The 27,810-nt window shown below is 44.4% G+C and overlaps 1 protein-coding gene across 1 annotated transcript in view; it reads right to left on the minus strand.

Annotated features, from left to right (window-relative positions):
- LOC121280455 (long-chain-fatty-acid--CoA ligase ACSBG2-like) overlaps positions 1-27,810 on the minus strand; it is a 117,651-nt gene that overhangs the window by 80,749 nt on the left and 9,092 nt on the right. The window contains exon 2 of the mRNA XM_041192470.1: positions 8,435-8,823. Within this exon, the coding sequence (XP_041048404.1) occupies positions 8,435-8,774 (340 nt within the window). The 5' untranslated portion in view covers positions 8,775-8,823. The remainder of the gene's footprint in view (positions 1-8,434; positions 8,824-27,810) is intronic.

Here is a 27,810-nt window from a genome sequence, read left to right on the forward strand (position 1 = left end):
CTTCCATTACTTTACTGATGGTGGAGAATAGACTGATGGGTCGATAATTGGCCGGGCTGGATTTGTCCTGCTTTGTGTGTACAGGACATACCTGGACAATTTTCCACATTGCTGGATAGATGCCAGTGTTGTAGCTGTATTGGAACAGCTTGGCTAGGGGAGTGGCAAATTCTGGAGCACAAGTCTTCAATAATATTGCAGGAATATTGTCAAGGCCCATAGCCTTTGCAGTATCCAGTGCCTTCAGCTGTTTCTTGATATCACATGAAGTGAATCGAATTGGCTGAAGACTGGCATCTGGGATGCTGGGGACCTGTGGAGAAGGCCAAGATGGATCATCCACTCGGTACTTCTGGCTGAAGATTATAGCAAATCTTTCTTCCATCTCTTCCTCAGCCTTATCTGGCTGAGGAAGAGATGGAAAAGCTGCACATCTCCCCTGATGAGAAGGACATTGAAGAGGATGCTGGCGATGAGGCCATCACACTAGCCAAAGGAGGCAGGCGTGCTCAGGAGGCCCTCACAGCTGCAAGATTTGTGGAAGATGATGATCACATTGACTCCTGTGTGGCACATACCCTCATTGCTCAGACTCATGTCATGAAGATGCGGCAGAGGCCCTAATAGTCGCTAGGAGGATGATCACATGCAGTGAGGACACGCCATAGATCTTCACATTGACTCTGTGAATGTCTGACTCCTGTCTAACTGAGGGCAGCTCACTTGCATCCTGTGATCAGGGTCATATCATGGAGACGCAGCCATAAAACTTTAAATGCACCTGATTCTTTGTCTGCCTTCAGCACTTGACTCCTTCAGAAGCACAGCATCACTGGTCATAGATGAAGAGATGGGGGGTCAGCCCTACCTTAAAGGTGTTGAGAGGACACAGAGAGAATGACGGAACTCTGACACCTGCCCATGGCAACAATAACAAGCAACGTCAAGGTATAGGCATCAGGAATGAGTCCAGGGAGTGTGAAGCTGGACCATCACTTTGATCTGAAAGTTACACACTGCACAGGGACTGAGACACCTGCCTTTATCTTGTGCAGGAACCAAGGTTTCACATCTGAGTCACACAAACACAGCTCATCCTAATGAGGAGCCATTGGCAGGGAGACATTCTTGGGAGATTATTTACAATAGTAAACTTTATGTACAAGTGATTAACACCCATGCCCAGGCTGTACAAGTCTCTCTGGTCCAGGACGTAATCCATCTATCCCAGAGGACTGGTCTGTCAAGTGCCTTCCTGTCCCTCAACCAGGAGAAGGCGGTCGACAGGGTGGATCACGAATATTTATTCAGAAATCTGCAAGCATTCGGGTTTGGGATGCATTTCGTCACCCAGATCCAACTTCTGTACACTGCTGCAGAGCCCCTTCGCTTTAGTGGAGGAGTGCATAAGGGCTGCCCTATTTCTGGCCAGTTGTATTCTATCTGCCTGGAGCCCTTCCTGTGCCTCTTGCAGAGGAGGTTGTCGGGACTGGTTCCGCGCTGGCCAGGATCGGGGTGGTCCTCTCGGTTTATGCCGATGATGAGCTCCTCATGTCCATCAACCCAGCTGACCTGCGGAGGATGTGCGAGTACCAGGAGGTCTACTCTGTCGCATCCTCTGCCAGGATCAACTGGGGCAAGCGTTCTGAGTTCCTGGTCGGTCAGTGGCAGATGGATCCCCTACCCGAGGAACTCAGGCCTTTCACCTGGAGCAGGACCAGCCTCCTCTACCTGGAGGTCTAACTGTACCCTGCAGAGGAATCCTGGCCAGCGAACTGACAAGAGCTGGAGGCCAAAGTCACCACTTGCCTGCAGCGCTGGACAGGACTGCTCCAAGTGCTGTCTTACCGGGTACAGTTCTGGTCATAAACCAGTTGATTGCCGCCTTGTTGTGGTACCGGCTGGCCACTTTGACCCCTCCATGGAGTTTATCACAAAAATCCAGAGAATGCTAATTGATTTCTTCTGGGACAAAAGATTGCACTGGGACACTGCTGAGGTTCTGAGTCTCTGTTTAGGGAGGGCAGTCAAGCGTTGGTGTGCCTACGCACCCAGGTGGTGACCTTCTGCCTTCAGGTTCTGCAGTGATATCTTTATGTTGAGCCCCCTCTGAGATGGTGTGCCCTGGTGACGTATTTCTTTCCGCCAGGGGCACGGCTTGAATTATGACATGCAGCTCCTGTTTGTAAACCTGAGGGGCCTCTTGCAGGCATGCCCAACTTATACCAGGACCAGATCAAAGTCTGGAATATGGTCACCTCACCCTCTTCCATGACTACGTTTGCGGCCAGGTGTCCCTGGAGAGGGAGTACGCAAGAGTCCACCGGCACCATCAAGGCCTTCCGTGCTTGGTGGGCACCGCGGGGAATGGGGTGCTTTATTGACCACTCTAATCACATTTTGATTTAATGTTGTAAGTTTCCTTTCTGATTTGTTTTTCTTTTGCAGTAACCCTTTAAGGGGCTGCCTTTTTACTTTGTCCCTGATTTTGTTAACTTATTTGGTTTGTAATAAAAGAGTTAATCTCCTTAACCTTCCTAACCCTGCTTCTACATCTTGGTGCTCCCTCAGCATCCACAGTAGAGGTGGAGGCAGCCTGCTGACTGCTACGCCCTGTCTGTGATGACCTTGGCGGGTGTCTTCTGGAGGGCCGAGGCCTGGAGAGCCCTGGCCTGTTTTGGGTGTCCTGCTGTGGGCCAGCTGCTCCCTTCTCGGCCTGCGGAACTGGAGCTACGGGTGTCACAGGAAGAGGGGATTTGGATCGGCTGGATATTCCTGGAGTCACCTGGATGGATGGCCCTGGTTTGCAGCTCACTAAGAGAAATTAGCCAAAACAAATGACAGTTAGATAGACCTAGACTGTAAGTGGAGTAAAACACTAACGTCATCGTTGATTATAAGTAACATGGGCGAGGTTTAATCTCAATTTGAATCTTGTGAGGAACAGAAACTGGAAGATTGCCTAGTCTGAAGCTATTGGGAGAATCTACATGGGCCTTGCAGTGTCTTACTGCAAAAGAAAGCATCTGGCAGAGTAATTTAGACATATTGGAAAAGTAACCAGACCAAGGGACTGAGGCCTCCACAGTCAAGAGAGGGTAAATGAAAGTTTTACTTCTGAGAATAGCTGGAGCTGAGCAAATTCTCTAGAGGACCTTGGCATACTTATGGGTGGTCCCTACAGGAACACGTAACTTTAAATATGATGTGTCATGCAAAATAATTCTTGAGCAAAGTAGGAAGTGCATAGAAATATGGTTTATAACTATGTGTATTATGTTAATCATGCTTGTTTAAGTTTTTTATTTACAATGTAGTTTGTTTTGTTAAAAAAATAGAAAACTTGTGGCGTAGTTCTTATTGGTTAAAACAAGGTACTTGGATTTCTTTTTAAATGTTAACAATCTCTAACAATTCCAAAAGAAATAATTACGTGTGATCTGATTGCCATTAGAGAGATGTGGCCACAAGATGACCAAGGCTAAATATTCAAGGGTACTTGACAGGAAGCCTAGGAAAAGCTGGTGGGTATATTTATAATTAAGGATGGCATTAGTACAACAGTGAGAGATGACCTTAGTTCTAAACATCAAATGTAGAATCAGTTTGGGTAGATGTAACAAATAGCAAAGGTAAAAAGTCACTTATGGGAGTAATTTATAGGCCCCCTAACAGTAACAGCATATAGGACGGGGTATACAGGAAAGAATAATGGAGGCTCGTAAGAAAGGTATGGTGATAATAATGGTGATTTTAATCTACATTTAAATTGGATGAACCAGATTGACAAAAGAAGCTTGGAAGATGAGTTCATAGAGTGTTTCTTAGAGCTGGCGTTCTAAACATTAAATCAACGATCTCACAGTCAAGGCACCCCTAAGTAGCAGTGATCATAACGTGATTGAATTTCACATTCAGTTTGAGGGAGAGTGGGTCCAAGATTTAAATAATGGCAATTACAAGGGTAAGAAGACAAAGCTGGCTAAAGTGAACTGGGAAACTAACTTAAAGGATAGGACAAGAGAGGTGCAATGGCAGATGTTTAAGGAGATATTTCATAACAGTCTACAAAAGATATATTCCAGTGAGAAAGAAAGATGCAAAGGATGCATCATCTGTGGCTAACTAAGGAAATTAAAGGTAGTACCAAACTGAAAAACGTGTAATGCTGTGAAGATTAGTGATAGGTCAGAAGATTGGACAGAATTTAAAAACCAGCAAAGGCTAAAATATTGAGGACAGAGAAATTAGAATATGAGAGAAAGCTAGCTAGAAATATATAAAAAGATAGTAAGAGTTTCTACAACTATTTAAAAGAGTAACTAAAGTGAGAGTTGCTCCTCTAGAGAGCAAGAATGGGGAATTATTAATGGGAAATGAGGAAACGGTGGAAGCATTGTACACATATTTTGTGTCTGTCTTCACTGTAGAAGACACAAATAACATCACAGAAATGCTTGTAAAACAAGAGGTAAAGGAAGAGAGAAACTTAAAACAATTACAATCGCCAGGGAAAGAGGAATGAGAAAACTATTAGAACTAAAGACTGGCAAATCCCCGGGACCTGATGGACTTCAACCTGTGATCTTAAAATAAATGGCTGCAGAGATAGTAGATGCATTAGTTATAATTTTCCAAAATTCTTTAGATTCTGGAAGGGTCCCATCATATTGGAAAATCGCAAATATAACTCCTTTATTCAAGAAAGGGAGGAGACAGAAAGGAGGAAACACAGGGCAGTTAGCCTAACATTTTCCCTAACAGGGAAAATGCCAGAAACTATTATTGAGGAGGTTATAGCAGGGGACTTGGAAAATCATAATGCAATCAGGTTGTGTCTATAGTTAAGAAGGCAAAAGCAATAATTGGCATTTATTTCGAGAGGACTAGAATATAAAAGCGGGGTTATGCTGCTGAGGCTTTACAAGGCTCTGGTCAGACCACATTTAGAATATTGTGAGCAATTTTGGGCCCCGTATCTCTGGAAGGATGTGCTGGCCCTGGAGGGGGTCCAGAGGAGGTTCACAAGAATGATCCCAGGAATGAAAGGCTTAACATATGAGGAACGTTTGAGGACTCTGGGTCTATACTCGATGGAGCTTAGAAGGATGAGGAGGAATCTGATTGAAATTTACAGAATACTGAAAGGCCTGGGTAGAGTGGACGTGGGGAAGATGTTTCCATTAGTAGGAGAGACTAGAACCCGAGGGCACAGCCTCAGAGTAAAGGGAAGACCTTTTAGAACAGAGATGAGGAGAAACTTCTTTAGCCAGAGAGTAGTGAATCTATGGAATTCATTGCCACAGAAGGCTGTGGAGGCCAGGTCATTGAGTGTATTTAAGACCAAGATAGATAGGTTCTTGATTGGTAAGGGGATCAAAGATTATGGGGAGAAGGCGGGAAAATGGGGTTGAGAAACTTATCAGCCATGATTGAATGGCGGAGCAGACTCGATGGGCCGAATGGCCTAATTTCTGCTCCTATGTCTTATGATCTTATGGTCTTATAGGAGGAGTCAACATGGTTCTGTGAAAGGGAAATCATGATTGACTAATTTATTAGAGCTCTTGAGGCAAGGGAAAACCTGTAGATATGATATATTTGGATTTCCAAAAGGCATTCCAAAAAGCAACTCATCAAGGCTCCTTTGACAGTAGCTTCGAAACCCACGACCTATACCACCTCAAAGGACTAGGGTAGCAAGTCAGTTTAACCTTGATGGTGGGGAAACAATAATTTGGGACAAAATTAACAGTGACTTGCATAAATGCGGCTTAATTAAGAAAATCCCAGCACAGGTTTGTGGAGGGTAAAGCAAGTTCAATTAGCTTGCTTGAGTTTTTTGATGAGCTAAAAGAGAGTAGATGAGGGTAAACTGTTGATGTGGTGTTCATGAACTTCCAAAAGGCATTTGATAAAAGGGCCTCACAACAGACTTCTGAGCAAATTTAGAGCCCATGGAATAAAAGGGATTATAGCAACATGGATATGAAATTGGCTTGAGGGACAGGTAACAGTGAGTAGCGGTGAATGATTGTTTTTTTAGACGGTAGATAGGGGTTATTGCAAATGGCAGGCAGGAAAGTAGAATTAAATCCACAATTGGAACAGCCATGATTTTTTTCTCACAATCTTTCCACTGAGCCATCTGGGCACACACCATGATCAGAAAGCAATGTTCAATAGACACATTACCTAAACCTCACAGCTTGTGTTCTGTAAACAAGTTGACCAAATGCAGACCACTTTACAGAACACCACTCAGTCTTCAAGCATGATCCTGACCTTCCGGTTGCTTGCCATTTTAATTCATCATCTTGCTCTCACATTTTGTCCTCAGCCTGCTGAAAATGTTTCAGTGAAGTTCAGTGCAAGCTTGAGGAACATCTTTCAATTAGACGCTTTACAGCCTTCTGGACTCAACATTGACTTCAACAACCTCAGGTCATGAACTCTGTCCCCTATTTGATTTGTTCTTTTTTGCCAAGTGCCAGTCTATTCTTCATGTTTTTACTTTTAGACAGAGCTGTTCATTATTCCGTCATTAACATTCACTCTGGTCCAATGCTTTGTTTCTTTACTATAACCATTACCACTCCTTTTGTTCCATGATATTTTTATTGTTTAATCTCTCCTACCTTCCTCTACCCTATCCCAGACCTTCCATTTTGTTCTCCCTCCTCCTCCCCTCTTTAAACAGCATAAAACCAATCACGTTTTTATCTCCCTTCAGCTCTGAAGAAGAGACATATTCGACTCGAATCGTTGGCCGGGATTTTCCAGGCATCATCACGGATGGGATGGGAAAATTTGGAGTGGCCAAAAGCCAAAAGACTGGAAAACCCCACCTGTTAACTCTGTTTCTCTCCACAGATGTAGCCAGGCCGGCTGAATATTTTGAGCACTTTCTATTTTTGTTTCACATTGGAAAATAACTTGGGAAGCACTAGTCTAATGGCTGCCAATAATGATTGTTAACAATAATAATAATGGCTGTGCCTTTGGTACTGGACCACAGCAACATTCAGTGGCTTCAGGATGGATGAGAATGAAGAAATCTGGAAAATAAAATTAATGCAGCTCCCACCACTTTGGAGAGCCTGCAATTGCAAACTACATTCCATTTTGTTGATCCCTCCACACGAGTGTCACTATGTCACTATGTGGAAATAAATGTTTGGTGGAATCCTTTCACATCTAAACAGCTCAGTGAATGGTGAGTAGAAAACAATAACTTCAATATAACAGGACTGAATTGTGTTTAGATTCTACTTTGTTTGCATGTCTACTCAGTGTTATTTGCTCTTCCCTTAGACGATTGCTGATAAAATCTTGGGAGCAGGCCCTTATATTGATGTCACAGGAAAAGAATGCAGAATAGCCAAGAGCTCCATTGGCAGAAATGCACAGCTAAAACAAATCAATAAGGTCATGCGTTCTGCTTTGGGTGAACTACAAATAAGGACATCAGCAAGAACCACAGAATGATAAAGTACAAAATGGGCCAAGCCAGTGCCAGTTCTTTGAAAGAACTAACAATTAGAAAAACAATTGGTCCCACACCCCTGCCCTTTCACCATAGCCCTGCAAATTTTTCCCTTCAAGTATTTATCCAATTCCCTTTTGAAAGTTATTATCAAATCTTTCAGGCTATGCATTCCCAATCATCATAAAATCGCACAGACAGAAAAATTTTTCATGTTACCTCTGGTTCTTTTGCCAATTACTTTAAATCTGTATCCTCTGGTTACTAATCCTTCTTCCACTGAAACAGTTTCCCCTTATTAACTCTTGTTCAAAATCATGAATGATTTCAATAAATCTCCCCTTAGCGCACAGCCTTCTCTGCTCAGAGACGAACAACCCCACCTCTGTAGTCTATTCACATGAATGAAATCTATAACTGTATCCATTCCTCCCAGAGTAGAGAATGTTGTGGGCAAAGGGAAGGAAAATGAGGAGAGAAAAAAAATCATTCTTCTTGTGAAAATAATGTAGAGTTTAAAACAGCATAAGGATAAGTAATATTGACCTCCCTTCCCCTACGTCATTAAGACCATTGACATTCACTGGCAGGCTGAAATATAAAATGCTATTATCTTGTAAATTTTAAAGGTGGCCATAAATAGGAGTTGCTAGCTTTCATAATACAATAAAGTATAGTGCAGCCACTGGGGAATGGGATGCTCTCATTGTTCTTTATAACAAACAAAAATGTATAAATTCAACTTCTAGATAAGCAATTATTGGATACATTTTATGTAGAAATATATTTGCAAATACAGATTAGGGGATTTTCCCAAAGTTCTCATAACTAGTGTGCTATTTTTTAAAAAAAGTCATAACATAGTTACATATTTGTAAATAGATGCTCTAAAAAGGGAAGGATTATCAGAATGTTATGCCAGTTGGAAAGCATTCAGAACAAAGCTACCTTCAGCTGAAGATGTTCCAGTTTGTCCTCTTTTAGCAGATGATCCTGCTTTTTTATCCTTGTTAGCCTTGGCTGAGTTTGAATTGTTGAGATCTCCAGATCTGGCCACATCTGCAGGACTCCCTTCTGTCTGAGTTGAAGTCACTTGCTCAGGGTTTACAGGAGAGTCGTTCTTTGTTTCCATTCCTAATGGTATTTCCACTTGATCTTGAAATCCCTGTTGTTGTTCATTTGTACTCTGCTGTAGCTGTTCCTCACTTTTACCGTCATATAAAAGAGATGCCGTTGTCTCCTCCCTTACTTCATTCAGCCAAGGATTGCCATCAAAGATTTCCCCCATCAACAAATCAGAAGGATTTTGTTCAGAACCACTTTTTAAATGTAAAAATCTGCAGAACAGAAACATACATGAATTACTTTGGGAGAAGTAGTGCAATTGAAATTCATACACCACTGCTAACTAAACAACCACAGTAAGAATTTTTCAGTTATAATTACTTACAACACAATTACCACAAATCATAATCAGAGTTTAAAAAAAAATGTTCACTAATGTTCATACAAGTCATTCTCAAGAACTTGGAAACCATCCTAAGAAATGCATCCCCTATCAAGTGCTATTTTCCTGATATTTAATGGTGCGCTGCTGGCTAATTGAGCTGGCCCTTATAAAAGGATAGAAAGGTAGTCCTCTCATAACTTTCTCCACCCTTTGGTTCTGCACAATTTCTAACTTATACCACCTTTAAAAGGTGTATTTTTAAAATATGCACATACTCTTTCTGGGCAAGGGCATAAAGTGCCACATGTAGACCAATACAGCTCCTATTACGCTAACAATTAACTGCGCGTACTCGTTACTTGCTCCGTATCATTGTCAAAATAAGTCCAGGCTTATAAAGTGTTTCTCTTGTATATCACAACTTAAAAACATTTCCAAAAATAGCTCACTGTCTGAAAACCTGTTGATGGTCACGGCAGCTCTTTAAATCATCACTTTCAGACACCTTAACAACGTACTCCACATTCAACAAAAACAAGGTGAGCAAAATTATGAAGCTGGAAAACTTAATTTTTACATTTGTATGGTACTTTCAAAAGCATAAGTTACTACAGTTAACATGACCATTTTATATTTACTTCACAGAAGGGGGAGTACTGTTACTTACCATACTGTAAGTATTAAGTCAATAGTAATAGAAACAGGAAGTAGATTGGATTGCCATAGCTGAATTTATACGCTGTAGCACAACCCTTAAAAATGTTAGATTAAATAAAACTTCTGGGGGAGAATTTTCCCCATGTCGGGCGGGACGTGTGGGAGTGGGCGTGGGTGGTCGTGGACCCAATCGCCACTGGTGATCAGGACTGTGCCGCCATTTTACATGGGCGGGCCAATTAAGGCCCGCCCAGCATGTTTGGTGACTCCTGGGGATGGTGGAAGTGGGCGGGTGGCGGCGGTTCAACAATCGCCACCAGGTCAAATGGCGACCCAGCAGTCTGTTTCAAGGCCAAGCTGCAGCCGCTCCAAGGCTGCTGTACATGGCCAAAGGTCAGGGCCAAGGCACATCGAGGCTGGCCATGCAGGAGGGTAGGGCGGGTGGTCACTGTGCACCCAGGTTTTCGGATGAATACCTTGCTGCCCTCCTCGAGGTGGTGTCAGTACGGTGGGATGTGCTTGTCCCTGAGGACAGGAGGAGGAGGCCACCCCACTTGACCAAGCTTGCGTGAGGGAGTAGCGGAAGTCGTGAGCTCCCGCAACATGGTGCAGCGCTCATAGACCCAGGGCCGCAAGCGCTTCGACGATCTGCTGCGCAAGGGAAGGGTGAGTTGCATGTTGGCATCGTTCACTTCACCCATCATGTAAGCTTCTCCCGCGCTGGCGCCTCACCCATGTCTGAGTGGCTTGAGTGCAATGAGTCATTGATGGCATGTGTCCTTCACTGGGTGGCCCAGCAGATATTCCCAATGTGTTAGTCAGCCTGAGAGGGCAGTGATGAGATGGGTTCTGCACCTGCAGCATGTGGTGGACTGAGACCCACATGACTGTGGTGGGGGAAACCTGGAGGATCTGCACTTTGGTGCACTGCTCGAACTCCAGGACATGTCGAAGCCAGGGTGATGACATGGTGGGAGGGGGTCTTCAGGTGGTGTGGCACAGATGGATCCGCTGCCCTCTGCACTCCACGTTATTGTGCCTCCTTGCAACTGTGTGCTCCCAATTGTGATGAAGGCAGCATGTGGCCAAGGGGGGTGAAGGACACACCTGGCAGATTTGTGTGAGTGCTGGCCAGCAGCGGGGGAAGGATGCACTGCACCCATGCAATGGGCAACTGGGCTTGGGGTGGGCTGGCTGTGAGCAGATTGACGGTACAAGTATCACTTATCAATGGAAAAACTCAGCAGGTCTGGCAGCATCGGCGGAGAAGAAAAGAGTTGACGTTTCGAGTCCTCATGACCCTTCAACAGAACTAGTTCTGTCAGGTGTGTCCTTCAACTAGTTCTGTTGAAGGGTCATGAGGACTCGAAACGTCAACTCTTTTCTTCTCCGCCGATGCTGCCAGACCTGCTGAGTTTTTCCAGGTAATTCTGTTTTTGTTTTGGATTTCCAGCATCCGCAGTTTTTTGTTTTTATCACTTATCAATGCTACTTTTTCATTTCCAGGAGAAGAATTCTCATAACACTGAGTGGCTGCGGACTGGCAGTGGGCCAGGCCAGATTTTTCTGCTTAGCCGCGTCGAGCAGGAGGGCCTCGACCTGGAGAGGCACCACACGCCCAGGTCCACTGGAGCTGGAGATGCTGGGGTTCCACGGGTAGGGATGTGTGACCAGCACTCATGTCACCAGTAGTCTCCCAACATCCATGGCAATGCTGATTGTTGAGTGAGTGACAAAACCAACATGGATTGCCCATTGCATGTGGAATGATGAGCGCATGATGATCCAGGGGACAGGCATCTACATTGACATTGCCCGCAGGCTGACTGATCGAATTTCCTTACTCTTCCTTTCAGCATCAGCGGCGCAGGGCCGGGGCCCCTCTGATACCTGAGGGGCATGACGTTGCACCATCATAAACATAGAAACATAGAAAATAGGAGGAGGAGGCCATTCAGCCCTTCAAGCCTGCTCCACCATTCATTATGATCATGGCTGATCATCCAGATCAATAGCCTGCTCCTGCTTTCTTCACATATCCTTTGATCCCTTCCGCCCCAGGTGCTATATCTAACTCTTTCTTGAAAACATACAATGTTTTGGCCTCAACTGTTTTCTGTGATAGCGAATACTGCCCAGTCTACTCTTGATCATCAGTAGAATGATGGAAGGGGTCATCAGCAGCGTGTTCAAGCTTCACTTACTCAGCAATCACCTGCTCACTGACGCTCAGTTTGGGTTCCGCCAGGGCCACTCAGCTCCTAACCTCATTACAGCCTTGGTTCAAACATGGACAAAAGAACCCCCAAGGTGAGGTGATAGTGACTACCCTTGACATCAAGGCAACATTTGACCAAGTGTGACATCAAGGAGCCCGAGCAAAACTGGCGTCAGTTGGGAATCAAGGGGGAAAACTCTCCACCGTTCAGCTTCCCCTGAAATGCATCTATATTATTCACTTCAACCATTCCCTGTGGTAACGAGTTCCATATTCTCTCTACCCTTTGGCAAAGAAGTTTCTTCTGAATTCCCTATTGGTTTTCTTGCTGACTGTCTTGTATTGATGGCCTCTTGTTATGGTCTCCTCCAGAAGAGGAAATATTCTTTCTTTATCCACTCAATCAAATCCTTTCATAATTTTAAAAGACCTCTTACTATGCACAGTCAAGCTAATCAACAGAATTACTGCTTGCTCAAAGGTACCATACAATAATTCATCTGGACATTAATCCAACAGGTCCTACTTCCCTACATGAGAACAGCTGGACCACAAAAGTTTATCATATGAAGGTACAGAATGGAGGTCAGAACAGTCAAATTGAACAAGCTTGCCAGAAATTATTTTAACAACTTTAATCTATATAAAAAGCAAGCATACCAAGGAAGTTCATAGAGAAGAAAGAAATGGCAAACAATAGCAGAAACAACATGGGAAATTATGATCAAAGAAGTATGATCCAACAAGAGGGAACCTAATCATGATCCTTGATGTTCAATGATATTACCATCACAGTATCTCCCACTTTCAACATCCTGGAGGCTCACCATTGACCAGAATGGACCAGCCATATAAATACTATGGCTGCAAGGGCAGGTCCGAGGCTGGGAATTCTGTGGCGAGTAACTCACATCCCAACTCCCCAAAGCCTGTCCGCTATCTACATGGCGCAAGTCAACATTGTGATGGTGGACAGGCTTTGGACATGTTCCACTTGCCTGGAAAAACACAGCTCCAACAACACTCAAGAAGCTCGACACCATCCAGGACAAAACAGCCTACTTGATTGGCATCCCATCCACCAACTTATAACATTCACTCCCTCCACCACTGTCATGCACCAGCAGCAGTGTGTACCACCTACAAGATGCACTGCAGCAACGTGTTAAGTTCCTTCAAAACCCCACAAAGGACAAGGGCAGAAAATGCACAAGAACACCACCACCTACGAGTTTTCCTCCAAGCCACTCACCATCCTGACTTGGGAATATATCACCATTCCTTCACTGTCACTGGGCCAAAATTCTGGAACTCTCTCCCAAACAGCACTGTGGGTGTACCTACACCATCTGGACTACAGTGGTTCATTAACGCAGCTCATCGTTAGCTTCTCAAGGGCAATTAGGAATGGGCAACAAATCCAAATGGAATAGATTAAAGTTTGGCTGTACTCAAATGTTGTGCTGGGTAGTCTGCTACATTTACCAGCAGATTGAATATCAATACAGTATTACCAATTAAAAATCAAAAAGCAGAAAAAGCTGAAAACACTCACAGTAAAAAACTTTTCACATATATTAAGTTCCATCAGAATGGGAAGATGTTAGAAATGTACAACTTTTAAACAAGTACAGGCTTTATTACCAATTGTCCAGTCACACAGTACAATATAAAGACATTATTCCATCACAGATGCAGGTAATTTGTCACAATCAGATTCCAACCCCATTAAGTTGGGAAGTGAGCAGTTAGAGGTTTGTTACTGTTTCCACACAGATCTTGCACTAAAAAGAGAAAACACTGCAGACAAGACATTGAATCTGCGGGGACTTCAATGTTGGTCATAGCCTCTATGTCACCCAGATATTTTACATAAGTGTGCCACTCCTGTAATTAAAAAATAATCTAAACAAAGTTAAAAACAGAAGAATGCTAACTCCAGGAAACTGGAATATAAAAGGATGGATGTTTCCTTTGTAACTTGGAATGTTAGAACATTCTTGGATAATGTCGAGTGACTGTCCAGAAAGAAAAACTGCAATCGTTTCACGTGAGCTTTCAAGACAACAGAATGACATCACCACCCTCACTGAGGCCTTCCTGGGGAGGATCAAGCAGAGGAGGATACACCTTCTACTGAAAAAGTAAGCCTGACAGTGAGCCTCGTGGCCAGGCAGATGGTTTTGCCATCCAGAATAGGATCTAGGATCCATTGCCAGAATTCCCCAATTGTATAAACAAAAGACTCAAGATACTTCACCTACAGCTCAGCAGTAACCAATATGCCACCTTCATCAGCACTTGTGCCCGACCGTTGGCTCCAATGGTGATGTAAAGGAAAAGTTCTACTCTGACTTTGAAATCCTCAATGCCAACCCAAAAGAAGAAAAGATCATCCTTTTGGGGAACTTTAATGCCAGGGCTGACCATGAGCCTTGCTGCCTGGAGTAGAACCACTGAGAAAACCAAGGTAGAAAAAGCCAATGCAAACGGCATCCTCCTGCTGAAAAAGTGTGCTCAGCATGGCTCCAATGGTATCCCAGTTGAGGTCTTCAAAACTGGCAAACCTTTGATCAAGACTCCATGTACTCATGCCATGGATTAGGGGGGGAACAAACTCATCACTGCTCCTGTACTGCAGTAGGACCTGGACTCTGTATCCGCAGCACACAATAGCACGAGAGAAATTCCATCAGTAATGCCTCTGCCAGATCCTCCAATTCAATGAGAGGACTGTCAAACGAGCTAGTGTCAACAAGCGTTCAGGGAAATCTTCTGCAAAAACAATTCACTAGGCTGGACACTGTTTCTGGATGGTCAAAAACTGTCTCCCAGATCAGGTCCTGTTTACTCAATGCTCAAGTGACCAACGTTCTAAGGGAGGACAAAGAAAACACTGCAAAGACACTCTGAAGCTCTCACTGAAGGTGTGCAGCAGCTTCATGAGTCAATGTCGTCATGGTATTGTCACTGGACTAGTAATCCAGAGACCCAGGGTAATGTTCTGGGGACCCGGGTTCAATTCAAATCTGGAATTAAAAGTCTAATGATGACCATGCAATTGTTGTAAAATCCCATCTGGTTCACCAATGTCCTTTACAGAAGGATCTGATGTCCTTACCTGGTCCGCCTAACATGTGACTGCAGACCCACAGCAATGTGGTTGACTCTTACGTGCCCTCTGAAGTGGCCTAGCAAGCCACCCAGTTGTATCAAACTGCTACAAAGTCTCAAAAAAGGAATGAAACTGGACAGACCAACCGGCATTGACCTAGAAACCGGAAACGACAATGGCAAACGCTGCAAAGTCCTCCTTACTAGTGCTGAAATTGGGAGAGCTGTCCCACAAAGTAGTTGAGTGATATAGTCATAGTCATCCTCACAGAATCATATATTACAGATAATGTTCCAGACCCCACCATCACCATGATAAAAGCAAAATACTGCAGATGCTGGAAATCTGAAACAAAAGCAGAAAATGCTGGAAAAACTCAGCAGGTCTGACAGCAACCGTGCAGGGAGAAACAGAGTTGACATTTTGAGTCCGTATGACCCTTCTTCAGACCAGCACCTTCCAAACCCACGACTACTATCATCAAGGACAAGGGCGGCAGATATATAGGAACACCACCACCTGGAAGATCCCCTCCAAGTCACTCACCATCCTGACTTGGAAATATATCACCATTTCTTCACTGTCGCTGGGTCAAAATCCTGGAACTCCCTTCCTAACAGCACTGTGGGTGCACCTGCACCACATGGACTGCAGCGGTTCAAGAAGGCAGCTCACCACCACCTTCTCAAGGGCAACAAGGGATGGGCAATAAATGCTGGCCCAGCCAGCGAAGCCCATATCCCATGAATAAATAATAAAAAATGACTGGGAGGAGCTTGCTACAATCATTCAGAATGGTGACAACTGCTTCATGCTTTGAGTCCCTGTATCTTAATGATGAGGCAGAGAAAAAAAAAAGAGGCAAATCCTGCAATCTGGATCTCAATACCTCGTGGGACATCCTGCCCCATCTGTCCAAAGATCAGCAGGACAAGAATCACCCTGTTCAGTCACATGAAGACCCATGGCAGAAACTCGCTACTCTGAGTAGATGACATCCTCAAATCGAGAGACTGCTGCATGATGACGTTACAGTTCTACAAAGCTCTGGTCAGACCACATTTTGATTGCTCTGTTCACATGCAGCTCAGGGAGGATATATTAGTCTTAAAAGGGATGCAGCACAGATTCACCAGAATATTACCAGGGCTAAAAGAGCTAAATTATGAGGATAGGTTGCAGTGACTAGGGGTGGAATTTTCCATGCCTGAAGGCATCAGGTGTCATGGCGGGCAACATGGTGGGAAGGCGAAAAATCAGTTTCATGCCAATGTGAACCCAGTTTGCAATCGTCCACTCCGCCTGGCAATGGCCTTTCCCGCTGCTGGACATCAGGAACTTCATTTTAATACATCTGCATTTCATTATAAGCCCTGCTTGCCGGAATCATCCTCCCATGTCAAATTTACCACCCACGTTGGTGGGAAAACACGCTGGGGCAGAACACATCTTGTGACGTGCAGAAGTCAGGGCTTACCGTCAGGGCCTTGCTCACAGCGTGAATATCTGAGCAACAGAAGATGCTGGAGCCCTACAGAACTGGTCCCTGGAGGGACATGTGCATCGCATGCTGGGTGGATTCTCATGGAAATGGCTCTGCCACGAAGCAGCTCACAGAAGTCACCATTGAGGGTCTGCTTTGAGACGTCAGTGTCTCGGCCATAGTCTGCTCTGGCTGATTGTTGAGGGGGTAGAGAGGAAGGTATAACTGGGGGGTTGGGAGAGAAAGGTCTAGGTTTCACTGGAAGAAGAAAGTGTACTATTGGGGGGGGTGGAGAACAATGGTGTCGGGGTTGGGGGTGTGGGAGTATGTCGGGAGGACAATGTAACGAGAGACAATGTGTCAATTGGGGAGGTAGGTGTAAAGGGGAGGACTGTTGGGGGAAGAAAGTAAATGAGAATTTATGGTAAGGGAGAATTCATTATAAGAGAATGAATTACTTAAATTAGAATCTATAGGCAGGCCAGCGCAAATCAATAAATCGACTACTAAACAGTTAAACCAGATGAACATTATACTCTCTCAAACTTTGAACACCCTCAGAGTTTGCAATCAACAGCAAGGTCCTGGGAGTTAGACTGGAGACTTAGGTTGGAAAACAACTAAGATTAAGTGTGCTCTTCAACAGATAGGGGAAGGACAGGTGGTCCCAGCTCTCTGCCTGGGTGCAAATAGGGACATACGATGCATGTACCTGTTACCAGAGATGTCTGTTTAATGTAAACCTATATGTTGACGAGATTGGAATCTGGAGAATGTTCTTGTACGTGACCAATAATGTATAAATATGATGAACACTTGTAATTTAGCAAAGTGCTATCTTAAGCTGCATTGAGATGGCTCTCTCCTTGCAATTGCTCGAATAAACGAGTGTGACCTGTACCTGAGACTCCTGTGGTCCGTTTGTCAAAGTTACCATAACAGTTTGGCGTAGTCGGCAGGATACTCAGATCGGATCCTCAGGACGGCTCTGCAAAGTGGGTGAGTATATTTTGTTTGCCACCCATAGTTAGTGCAGTACGGTCTGAGAATGGTCGAGTACCAAAAGAATCGGGAGGAGGACTCAGGATAGAAGATAGGAGGCACCAGGGTATGACGCGGAGCCTCGCAGACGGTCTAGCGGTGCTGAAGCCGCAGAGCAAGGCAGAGCCGTGCTGGTGGGTTATGGTTTGAAACAGGACCATAGCTGAAGCTGCGCAGGCCAGACCCCAGTTAAGAGGCAGAGCCGTGCTGGCGTGCTATGGTTTGAAACATAACCTTAGCCAAAGCCGCGCAGGGAGGCCAGACCCCAGAGAAACAAATAGACCGCACACACCACAAATAACGAACCTACCGTGCGGAGACAGACAGAGATATAAAAACAGAAGGACGTCAGGAAAACAGAATAGAGCTATGGAACTCGACTGGGGAACCGCGGACTCCATCACGAGATTCATAGCAGAACAATAGTCAAAATTAATTAAGAAAATGTGGATTGGGACCCAAAAGGTCCGCTACTGAATTTTCTGTAACTTAGATCAATTCATTTTAAGTTACAAGAATTTGAATTTGGGACAATCTTGAGATGTAAAGTGCAGTGTAATTTAACAGGTCACTTTGAATAACAAGGATGCTATCCAAAGATAAAGAATGTGTCGATAAACATATGGAACTTCTAATCAGGATATAAATCATTACACCTGAAAAAAAGAGGTTGTTTTAATTTTGATAGTGTAAATTACATTTCTTACAAAGTTTAAAATTTGAGGTTTGGTTCCTGATAATTTCTCAAAAGGGAATTTTCATTTTAAAGGGTTTTTGACAACAATTGGCACTAATTCAAATGCTGCAAGCTTTTGTATTTGTAAGTCTGTTCCCAAAATATGAAGTTAAGCTCAAGACCTTGACAAAGTTTGGCAGAAATCCAATTTTTGGCCGAGTTAATGAATCTGGGATAATTCTAAAAGGGTCAGACACAATCTAGTGGGTTACTTTTGAGACAATAAAATGTTGTTTGAGAAGAAGATAAAGAAGCAAAACATGTCGATTATTGATTTCTGTTTTAAAACTGTTATGAGAATACTTAATTGGATTTTAAATTCTCTCCAGACACCTGATCAAGATAGGATGGTAGCTGATGTATGTGTAAAATGATATGAGGCAAGTAGGAAAGTGTGTTGGGGAACGAGGACACAATATACAAACTGTCTTAAGGGAACTGAATTTGATAATCTGGCCATCAACTGAGACATCGGAAATGCACAGGGAGAGATAAGCAAAGATCTAGAGACAGAGATCCCCGTTGACATGGAATAGTTAATATGGCCCAAACATTTTAAACATTTTAAGACAATAGAGAAACTGACCTCAAGAGAATCTTAGGATGATCATGGTCAGGGGAAAAAAAATCTTAAGAGGTAAAACTATGTGGAATCTTTGGTATCTCTGGTTCAGGCAATTAAAATGTAAGGAGAAATAATACTTAACAACAATTTGCCACAAGATGGATATAGGTAAAGAGAAAGCTGGAAAAAGGTTAAATAGATGTATTACTGATTGTATTAATGTGCCTGCAAGCTACAAAAAGTAAGACCACAGGATTAACACTACGATCACATGCAGAGTTAAGCGGCTCCCAGAGAGAATGGCCACTGGAAGTGAAGATAGTGAGCCATTAAAAGATAGGATAAGGATCTGCATTGTTTTTATCTCTGTGTTTAATTGACTGCCACTGCTCTTCAAGAAATGCCTTCCTTGAAGAAGTTTTGTTCATCTCTGCGACAAGATTTCCGTATCTCTCTTTTGCCTTGCTCATGTTCATTGCTTTCCATTTCTCTCCTAGTGTTTGACAAGGTGTTTACTAAAACCCGCTTTCACAGCCATATCTCCTTTCTCAGTGACTGTCTCCATCTCCACCTTACCCCACGTGAATTTCAACTGAAATTCCACCCCTCATGTTTCGAACCCATCCACGATTACAGGTATCTCCGGGACATAAAACGTTTCTCGGACTGCTGTTCCCGTCACATTCTGAGATCCACACTCAGTGCCATGCGCTGCCATATGAACACACTCGACCTCTCCCTCCAGCAGCACCGCCACACCCTTTTTCAAAGCTGCGCGTGCCCCCAGTTTCATTTTATTCTTCGTCTCATCCGACGCCTCAACAAGAAACTTTTTCTCTTTCTCTCAAGTGCTAAGGAACGCAAGCTCCAACAACTCATCAACACCAAGACCCATCTAGGACCCTTCACCCCTGCCTGTCCCTCTGACCCCACCCCATCTTCCAATCCCAGCCCCAGCCGTGTATTCACTATACCCCCTGACCTTCCCCTCTCCGATGCTGAACGTTCAGTGCTCAGCAAAGGACTTAGTTTCATACCCTTACACCCTCACCTCAATGAATTTCAGGCTCGGCATGATGCTGAACTCTTCTTCTGCCATCTTCGTCTCTGGGCTCACTTCTTTGGGCAGGAGTCCTCTCCCCGTTCAACGGATCCTTTCACCCACCTCCAATATTCCCCCTCCACCTGGACCCCTCCCTCTGGATTCTTACCTTCTCTTGATCTTTTCATTGAGAACTGTCGGTGCGACATTAGTCGTCTCAATTTCTCTGCTCCTTTCACCCATTCTAATCTCTCTCTCTCTGAACTTACTGCACTCCATTCTCTCAGGTCCAACCCTGACATTGTCATCAAACACGCTGACAAGGGTGGTGCTGTTGTTGTCTGGCGCACTGACCTCTACCTCGCAGAGGCTGAGCGTCAACTCACAGACACTTCCTCCTACCTCTCCCTGGACCATGACCCCACCACTGATCATCAAGCCATTGTTTCCAGGACTGTCACTGACCTCATCTCCTCTGGGGATCTTCCTCCCACAGCTTCCAACCTGATAGTCGCCCAACCTCGGACGGCCCGCTTCTACCCCCTACGCAAAATCCACAAACAGAACTGTCCTGGTAGACCGATCGTGTCAGCTTGCTCCTGTCCCACAGAACTCATTTCTCGTTATGTTGACTCCCTTCTCTCTCCCCTTGTCCAGTCCCTTCCCACCTACATCCGTGATTCCTCTGACACCTTATGTCACATCAACAATTTCCAGTTCCCTGGCCCCAACCGCTTCCTCTTCACTATGGACATCCAATCCCTCTACACCGCCATCCCCCACCAGGATGGTCTGAGGGCCCTTAGCTTCTTCCTCGAACAGAGGCCCGAACAATCCCCATCCACCACTACTCTCCTCCGTCTGGCTGAACTTGTTCTCATACTGAACAATTTCTCCTTCAGCTCCTCTCATTTCCTCCAAATAAAAGGTGTGGCTATGGGTACCCGCATGGGCCCCAGCTATGCCTGTCTCTTTATGGGGTATGTGGAACATTCCTTGTTCCAGTCCTACTCCGGCCCCCTTCCACAACTCTTTCTCTGGTACATCGATGATTACTTCAGTGCTGCTTCGTGCTCTCGTCGGGACTTGAAAAAATTTATTAATTTTGCTTCCAATCTCCACCCCTCCATCATTTTCACGTGGTCCATCTCTGACACTTCCCTTCCCTTCCTTGACCTCTCTGTCTCAATCTCTGGTGATAGACTGTCCACCAATATCCATTACAAACCTACCAACTCCCACAGCTACCTCGACTACAGCTCTTCACACCCCGCTTCCTGTAAGGACTCCATCCCATTCTCTCAGTTCCTTCGCCTCCGTCGCAACTGTTCCGATGATGCTACCTTCAAAAACAGTTCCTCTGATATGTCCTCCTTCTTCCTTAACCGAGGTTTTCCACCCACGGTCATTGACAGGGCCCTCAACCGTGTCCAGCCCATCTCCCGCGCATCCGCCCTCATGCCTTCTCCTCCCTCCCAGAAACATGATAGGGTCCCCCTTGTCCTCACTTATCACCCCACCAGCCTCCGCATTCAAAGGATCATCCTCTGCCATTTCCGCCAACTCCAGCATGATGCCACCACCAAACACATCTTCCCTTCACCCCCACTATCGGCATTCCGTAGGGATCGCTCCCTCCGGGACACCCTGGTCCACTCCTCCATCACCCCCTACTCCTCAACCCCCACCTATGGCACCACCCCATGCCCACGCAAAAGATGTAACACCTGCCCCTTCACTTCCTCTCTCCTCACCGTCCAAGGGCCCAAACACTCCTTTCAAGTGAAGCAGCATTTCACTTGCATTTCCCCCAACTTAGTCTACTGCATTCGTTGCTCCCAATGTGGTCTCCTCTACATTGGAGAGACCAAACGTAAACTGGGCGACTGCTTTGCAGAACACCTGCGGTCTGTCTGCAAGAATGACCCAAACCTCCCTGTCGCTTGCCATTTTAACACTCCACCCTGCTCTCTTGCCCACATATCTGTCCTTGGCTTGCTGCATTGTTCCAGTGAAGCCCAACGCAAAATGGAGGAACAACACCTCATCTTCTGACTAGGCACTTTACAGCCTTCCGGACTGAATATTGAATTCATCAACTTTAGGTCTTGAGCTCCCTCCTCCATCCTCACCCCCTTTCTGTTTCTTCCCCCTTCCTTTTGTTTTTTCCAATAAATTATATAGATTTTTCTTTTCCCACCTATTTCCATTATTTTTAAATATTTTTAAATCTTTTATGCTCCCCCCACCCCCACTAGAGCTATAGCTTGAGTGCCCTACCATCCATTCTTAATTAGCACATTCGTTTAGATAATATCACCAACTTTGACACCTATGCGTTCTTTTGTTTTGTTGTCTTTGACATCTTTTGATGATCTGCTTCTATCACTGCTTGTTTGTCCCTACAACCACACCACCCCCCTCCACTTCTCTCCACACACACACACACACACACACACACACACACACACACACACACACACACACACACACACACACCTTAAACCAGCTTATATTTCACCCCTTCCTTGGATTCACCTAGTTCTGTTGAAGGGTCATGAGGACTCGAAACGTCAACTCTTTTCTTCTCCGCCGATGCTGCCAGACCTGCTGAGTTTTTCCAGGTAATTCTGTTTTTATTTTTGGTTTGGATTTCCAGCATCCGCAGTTTTTTTGTTTTTGTTTTTATCTGCATTGTAGAGTTGTGTAGGCAGTTTAAGGAATTGAGGTCTGACGTGGAACAGCAGCAGGAGACAATAGACTGGAAGGAGTGGGGGTGCTACCCAGATGGATTCAGATCAAGCAACTCATTTCACAGCAAGAGTCATTAAAGAAATATGTAAATTTATGGGGATTAAACAGAAATTTCACGTTCCCTACCACCCACAGAACTTGGTGATGGTGGAAAGGATTTACCAAACTTTGAAAAAAAAAAAATCAATAGCAAAAGCAATTCAAAAGACAGGGAACAGCTGGGCAACAGTGTTGCCCAATGTTCTGGCCCACCTTAGGGCTACCCCAAGCAGAACCACCAGGTTCACCCCATTTGAAATAATGACAAGGAGAGCAATGCAGTTACCTGGGAATCATAGTAGGAGTGGGAGATGTAGGACCACTAAAAGGAAGGATGCGAGACTACATGAGGGAAATAAGTAAGCAATTGTATGAGTTAAGGAAGGAAGTCAGAGACCGACTGGTGATTAAGGATATGGAACCAGGCAAATCCAAGGAGCAACAATGGACCCCCCACCTCCCCCCCCACCCCGCCCCAGTTAAAGATACATGACAATTGACCAAGCGGTAACCCGGAGAACGGGAGCCGATGTTAATGTCCCCACAGATGTACGATCCTGGTCATAGGCGTATCAGTACTGGCAACAAGGTTGGGGATCATCACTGCTCGTACCACACCATAGGAGGAACTTTGGTACAGCACGGACAATGCCGAATGCGACACACAACGGGGAATGATAAATGTAACAGTAGGAGAACAAGTGCTTTTGAATTGTAGTAAGGATTTGCTTCTGATTGGGAGTGGGAGGTCCGCCCAAAAGAGAAGATTAGTACCACTACCCAGCCACCTCCCACGTCTACTTCCACAGTCCAAGTAGAGATAATTGAAGCCTCTCAAACCACACCAACTAACCTACCTTGTCCGACTATGCATCCAGGACCGACGAATGGTTTGGTACTGGTTAATCAGAAGTTTTGCATGATAATGTACACCACGAGCTGGTACCCGTAGTCTTGAACATATCCGGTGTTGCCCTGCCCGTGGTGCTCAACCCATACCCAAGCACTTTATACGGTTCTGACGCACCAATGATGACTGAAGCAGTCAGTTTAATGGCGGGATACAATCAGGCCGTGTAGGAAACCGAGATAAGCGCAGCCTGATGAATGATGCTGCCATGATATTCAATACAGGGACCCCATCAGTAGTTAATTCCATCGATCTAGCAACTGTTGATCAGAAGATCCGTACCGAGCTTTAAGCTTAAGGAGATTTTAGAGCAGGGACGGGAAATTCATAACACCCAATTAAATACAGACCAGGACATGACACGGTTAATCCAAAACCTGGCTAGCGTGCTTGAAAGTCATGCGGGGACTATCAACAAACTGATTGAAATAGGGAAAAATATTTCAGACAAAGCGAGCAGAAATTATGTTTGCAGCACTTATGGATCCTGGGCACTGGAACAAGCCCGAGAGAATTTAAGACAGATTGATGAAGGGGTAGTTCCTTTATGGGTAACTAATGAACATTTATTTAATCTTTCACGACACAAGGATCATGACTTGACCGGTTGTCAGCTCAGAGGTTTAACACGCATTTATAGAATGAATGTTGAATGTATAGTAAATAATAATATGCTAATAGGCATTGTATAAGTAACACCTGTCATACCTATGTCAACAACTGGCAGGACCTTATATGAAGTAGAAAATATTGGGGTTATACGGGGGGATTACTATATTAATTATCACGATATTCCGCCATACGCAGTAGACATAGAAGGAAATATAGTTAGCACCACATTAGAAGGGTGTAGTATAGAGACCACCGCAGTAGTATGTGCACATCCAATATATGAGAAGGAAGAAGCAAAGTGTGGATTTAACCAGCAGCAAACTGTACAATGGAAACTATATGGGCTGCAAAAGAACTGACCCATGTTGCGAATACAGGGAATGGGAGATAACTTATCATCACGTGGCAGCAAAAGATCCAGTATATTCCTGCAGTGCATTTTGTAGATAGTACACACTACTGCTACTGTGCATCAGTGGTGGATGGAGTGAATGTTTGTGGATGTGGTGCCAATCAAACAGGTTGCTTTGTCCTGTATCGTGTCAAGCTTATTGAGTGTTGTGAGAGCTGCATTCATCCAGGCAAGGGGAGAGTATTCCATCACACTCCTGACTTGTGCCTTGTAGATGGTGGACAGGCTTTGGAGAGTCAGGAGATAAGTTACTTGTCACATGATTCCTAATCTCTGACTTGCTCTTGTTGCCACAGTATTTATATGGCTAGTCCAGTTCAGTTTCTGGTCAATGGTAAACCCCAGGATGTTGATAGTGGGGGTTCAGTGATGGTAATGCCATCGAACATCAAGGGGCGATTGTTGGATTCTCTCTTGTTGGAGATCGTCATTGCCTGGCACAAATGTTACTTGCCACATGTCAGCCCAAGCCTGGATTTTATCCAGGTCTTGCTGCATTTGGACATGGACTGCTTCAGCATATGAGGATTCGCGAATTGTGCTGAACGTTGTGCGATCATCAGCGAACATCCCCACTTCTGACCTTATGATGGAAGGAATGTCATTGATGAAACAGCTGAAGATGGTTGGGCCGGGGTCACTACCCTGAGGAATTCCTGCAGTGATGTCCTGGAGATGACCGACCTCCAACAACCACAACCATCTTCCTTTGTGTTCGGTATGACTCTGACCAGTGGGCAGTTTTCCCCAATTCCCACTGACTCCAGTTTTCCTAGGGCTCCTTGGTGCCACACTTGGTCAAATGCGGCCTTGATGTCAAGGGCAATCACTCTCATCTCACCTATTGAAAGGCTAGCCTAGTTCAAAATCCAGAACTGATTGAAAGCAAAGAGGACATTTCTCACATTTTTTCCTGGATCTTCATCTCAGCCATCTGTGTGGCCAGCTGTTTTAAAGCTTTGATAGATGTCTGAACTTTTGCTGTCTTCAAAAGCTCTAATGGATTCTGCTCAGCAGTGTTTGTTTACACAGTTGTTCAGGGGATTGTGTGCTTGAATGTTTGGCTACCTTCCAAACCATCACTCGATTCTGTTATCTAAGGCAATATGAGCTTGTTTATATTGACAGGTTTGTGAGCTTCTGAAGAGGATAATCATTTTTTAAATGACTATCCAGTTATTCTGTCAAAATAAGCAAACATAATGAGCCTTAAAAAAAAGTCCAAATATTATTATAGGGCTCATGAGTTCTGTTTAAGTGGATATCGGCGAGTGAGTTGGGAGGACTGAGAGTTAGGGAGCTTCACACTAATCTGAAGAATTGGGCCAATGTCTTGGTGAACAGAGACAGGCCTTTTAATCTGGCCGCCACGGAATCAGCTGCCTCTGTCTCCGCCTCCAGCAGGCCCAACTCCAAGCCAGACCCCACCTCCATAGGTTGGAAATCCCAACAAATGGCACTGCCAGGAGAGAGGCAGGATCGTGATGTTGGGAAAATTCCAGACTCCTGCCTCCTTGATGAAAAGCCAACCCATTATCTCTGCAGCTACCACTTTTAGAAGCCTAGGGTGTCAGCCATCAGGTCCTGAGTATTTGTCAGATTTTAGTCCCTCAAGTTGCTCCAATACTTTTTCTCTGCTGACATTAATAACTTAATTTCCTCACTCTTTTTAGCCCTTTGGTTACCCTCTATTTCTGCTATGTAATTTGTGTCTACGACTGTGCAGGCACAAAATATTTGTTCAAGACATACTCAAGACTTCCTGGTGCACCTCAATTTCACTGGTGGAACTTCGGGGAGAGTATGAGGGCAGGGGTAGTCATCTTTGTCCAAACACCTGAACCACCAAGTACTCTGTGACCACTGCTGTTGGGACTTCCTTGTTGACAGCATGGCAGTGAACACAAATCACAGGCGTACAGGTATTGGGTTAGGGATCCCTCAAATCCATTGGCACCTTATTTGCCAAGATAGTGTCTTACAAGCATAAATTCCTTTTGAAGTGCAGCGACTTGCATTGTTTTCTCATCCAGATCAGCTTTATTGATAGAAAGATATAAGCACTAATTTCTATGATACCCCATTCAACACCAGTACACAACCATGCACAGTTTTGGTCTCCTTATCTAAGGAAGGATATAATTGCCATGGAGGGAATGCAACAGCAGTTCACCAATCAATCTCTGGGATGGCAGGATTGTCTTATGAGGAGAAGTTGAGGAAACTGGGTCTGTATTCTCCAGCATTTCCAAAAATGAGAGGTGATCACATTGAAACTTACATAATTCTTACAGGGCGTGACAGGGTAGATGTAGATAGGATGTTTCCCCTGGCTGGTGAGTCTAGAACCAGGGAAGACAGTCTCAGAATAAGAGTCAGGCTTTTAGAACAACAGAGGTATTTTTTCATTCAGAATTTGGAATTCTCTACCCCAGAGGGCTGTGGAAGCTCAATCATTGAGCATGTTCAAAACAGAAATTGATAGATTCTGATACTAATGACATCAAAGGATATGGGGATAGCGCAGGAAAGTGGTGTTGAGGTAGATGATCAGCCATGATCTAACTGAATGGCGGAGCCGCCTCAACAAACCAAATGGCCTACTCCTGCTCTTATGTTTCTAACACTTCCCTGCAATCTCACTACAATTCTAGCAAGTATTCACTTTTTCTACTTTTTAATCTAGTCCCATGTTCTAGAATAAATTATTTTGGATTTAATGTTTTAATAATATCTCATGTGGTATTTTATTTTATCCCCCAATCCTCAGGAGAACTCTGCCCTGCTATACCCAACCTGACCGTTTCTGATTGAAGCTTTTGGCAATGCTCCACCCTACTAGTTTAGTTACCATTGCTTTACTTAGTAACAGGTTACGCATTAATTAGAATATTGTGTGTTAAACCGACCACATGAAATGGTTGGGACAACTTTAAGCGGCTGCTTTAGGATTTGTAGTTATGTAACCATTGAATCTTGGTCAAAAGTCATAAAAAAAACATTATTTTGCAAAATAATCATGTTTCCTCACTCTTCCCTATGTAATAAGATAAAAAAAAGAACTGAAACACTTGCCAAACCTATTTTCCAACAGGCATAATATCCTGCATCCTATTAGCAGAAATGATTCACCCTAAGGACACAAGGACAGAAGTAAGCCATATAGCCCCTCAAGCCTGTTCCACCATTTGATAAGATCCTGGTTGACCTATGATCCAAATCCATATGGCAGCCTTTGCTCCATATTCCCCAATATCCTGTTCAGATTCTGCTAGTACCTATATGAATCT

Source organism: Carcharodon carcharias, chromosome 1 (genome assembly GCF_017639515.1).
Source record: "Carcharodon carcharias isolate sCarCar2 chromosome 1, sCarCar2.pri, whole genome shotgun sequence".
In the NCBI taxonomy this organism is placed as follows: domain Eukaryota; kingdom Metazoa; phylum Chordata; class Chondrichthyes; order Lamniformes; family Lamnidae; genus Carcharodon; species Carcharodon carcharias.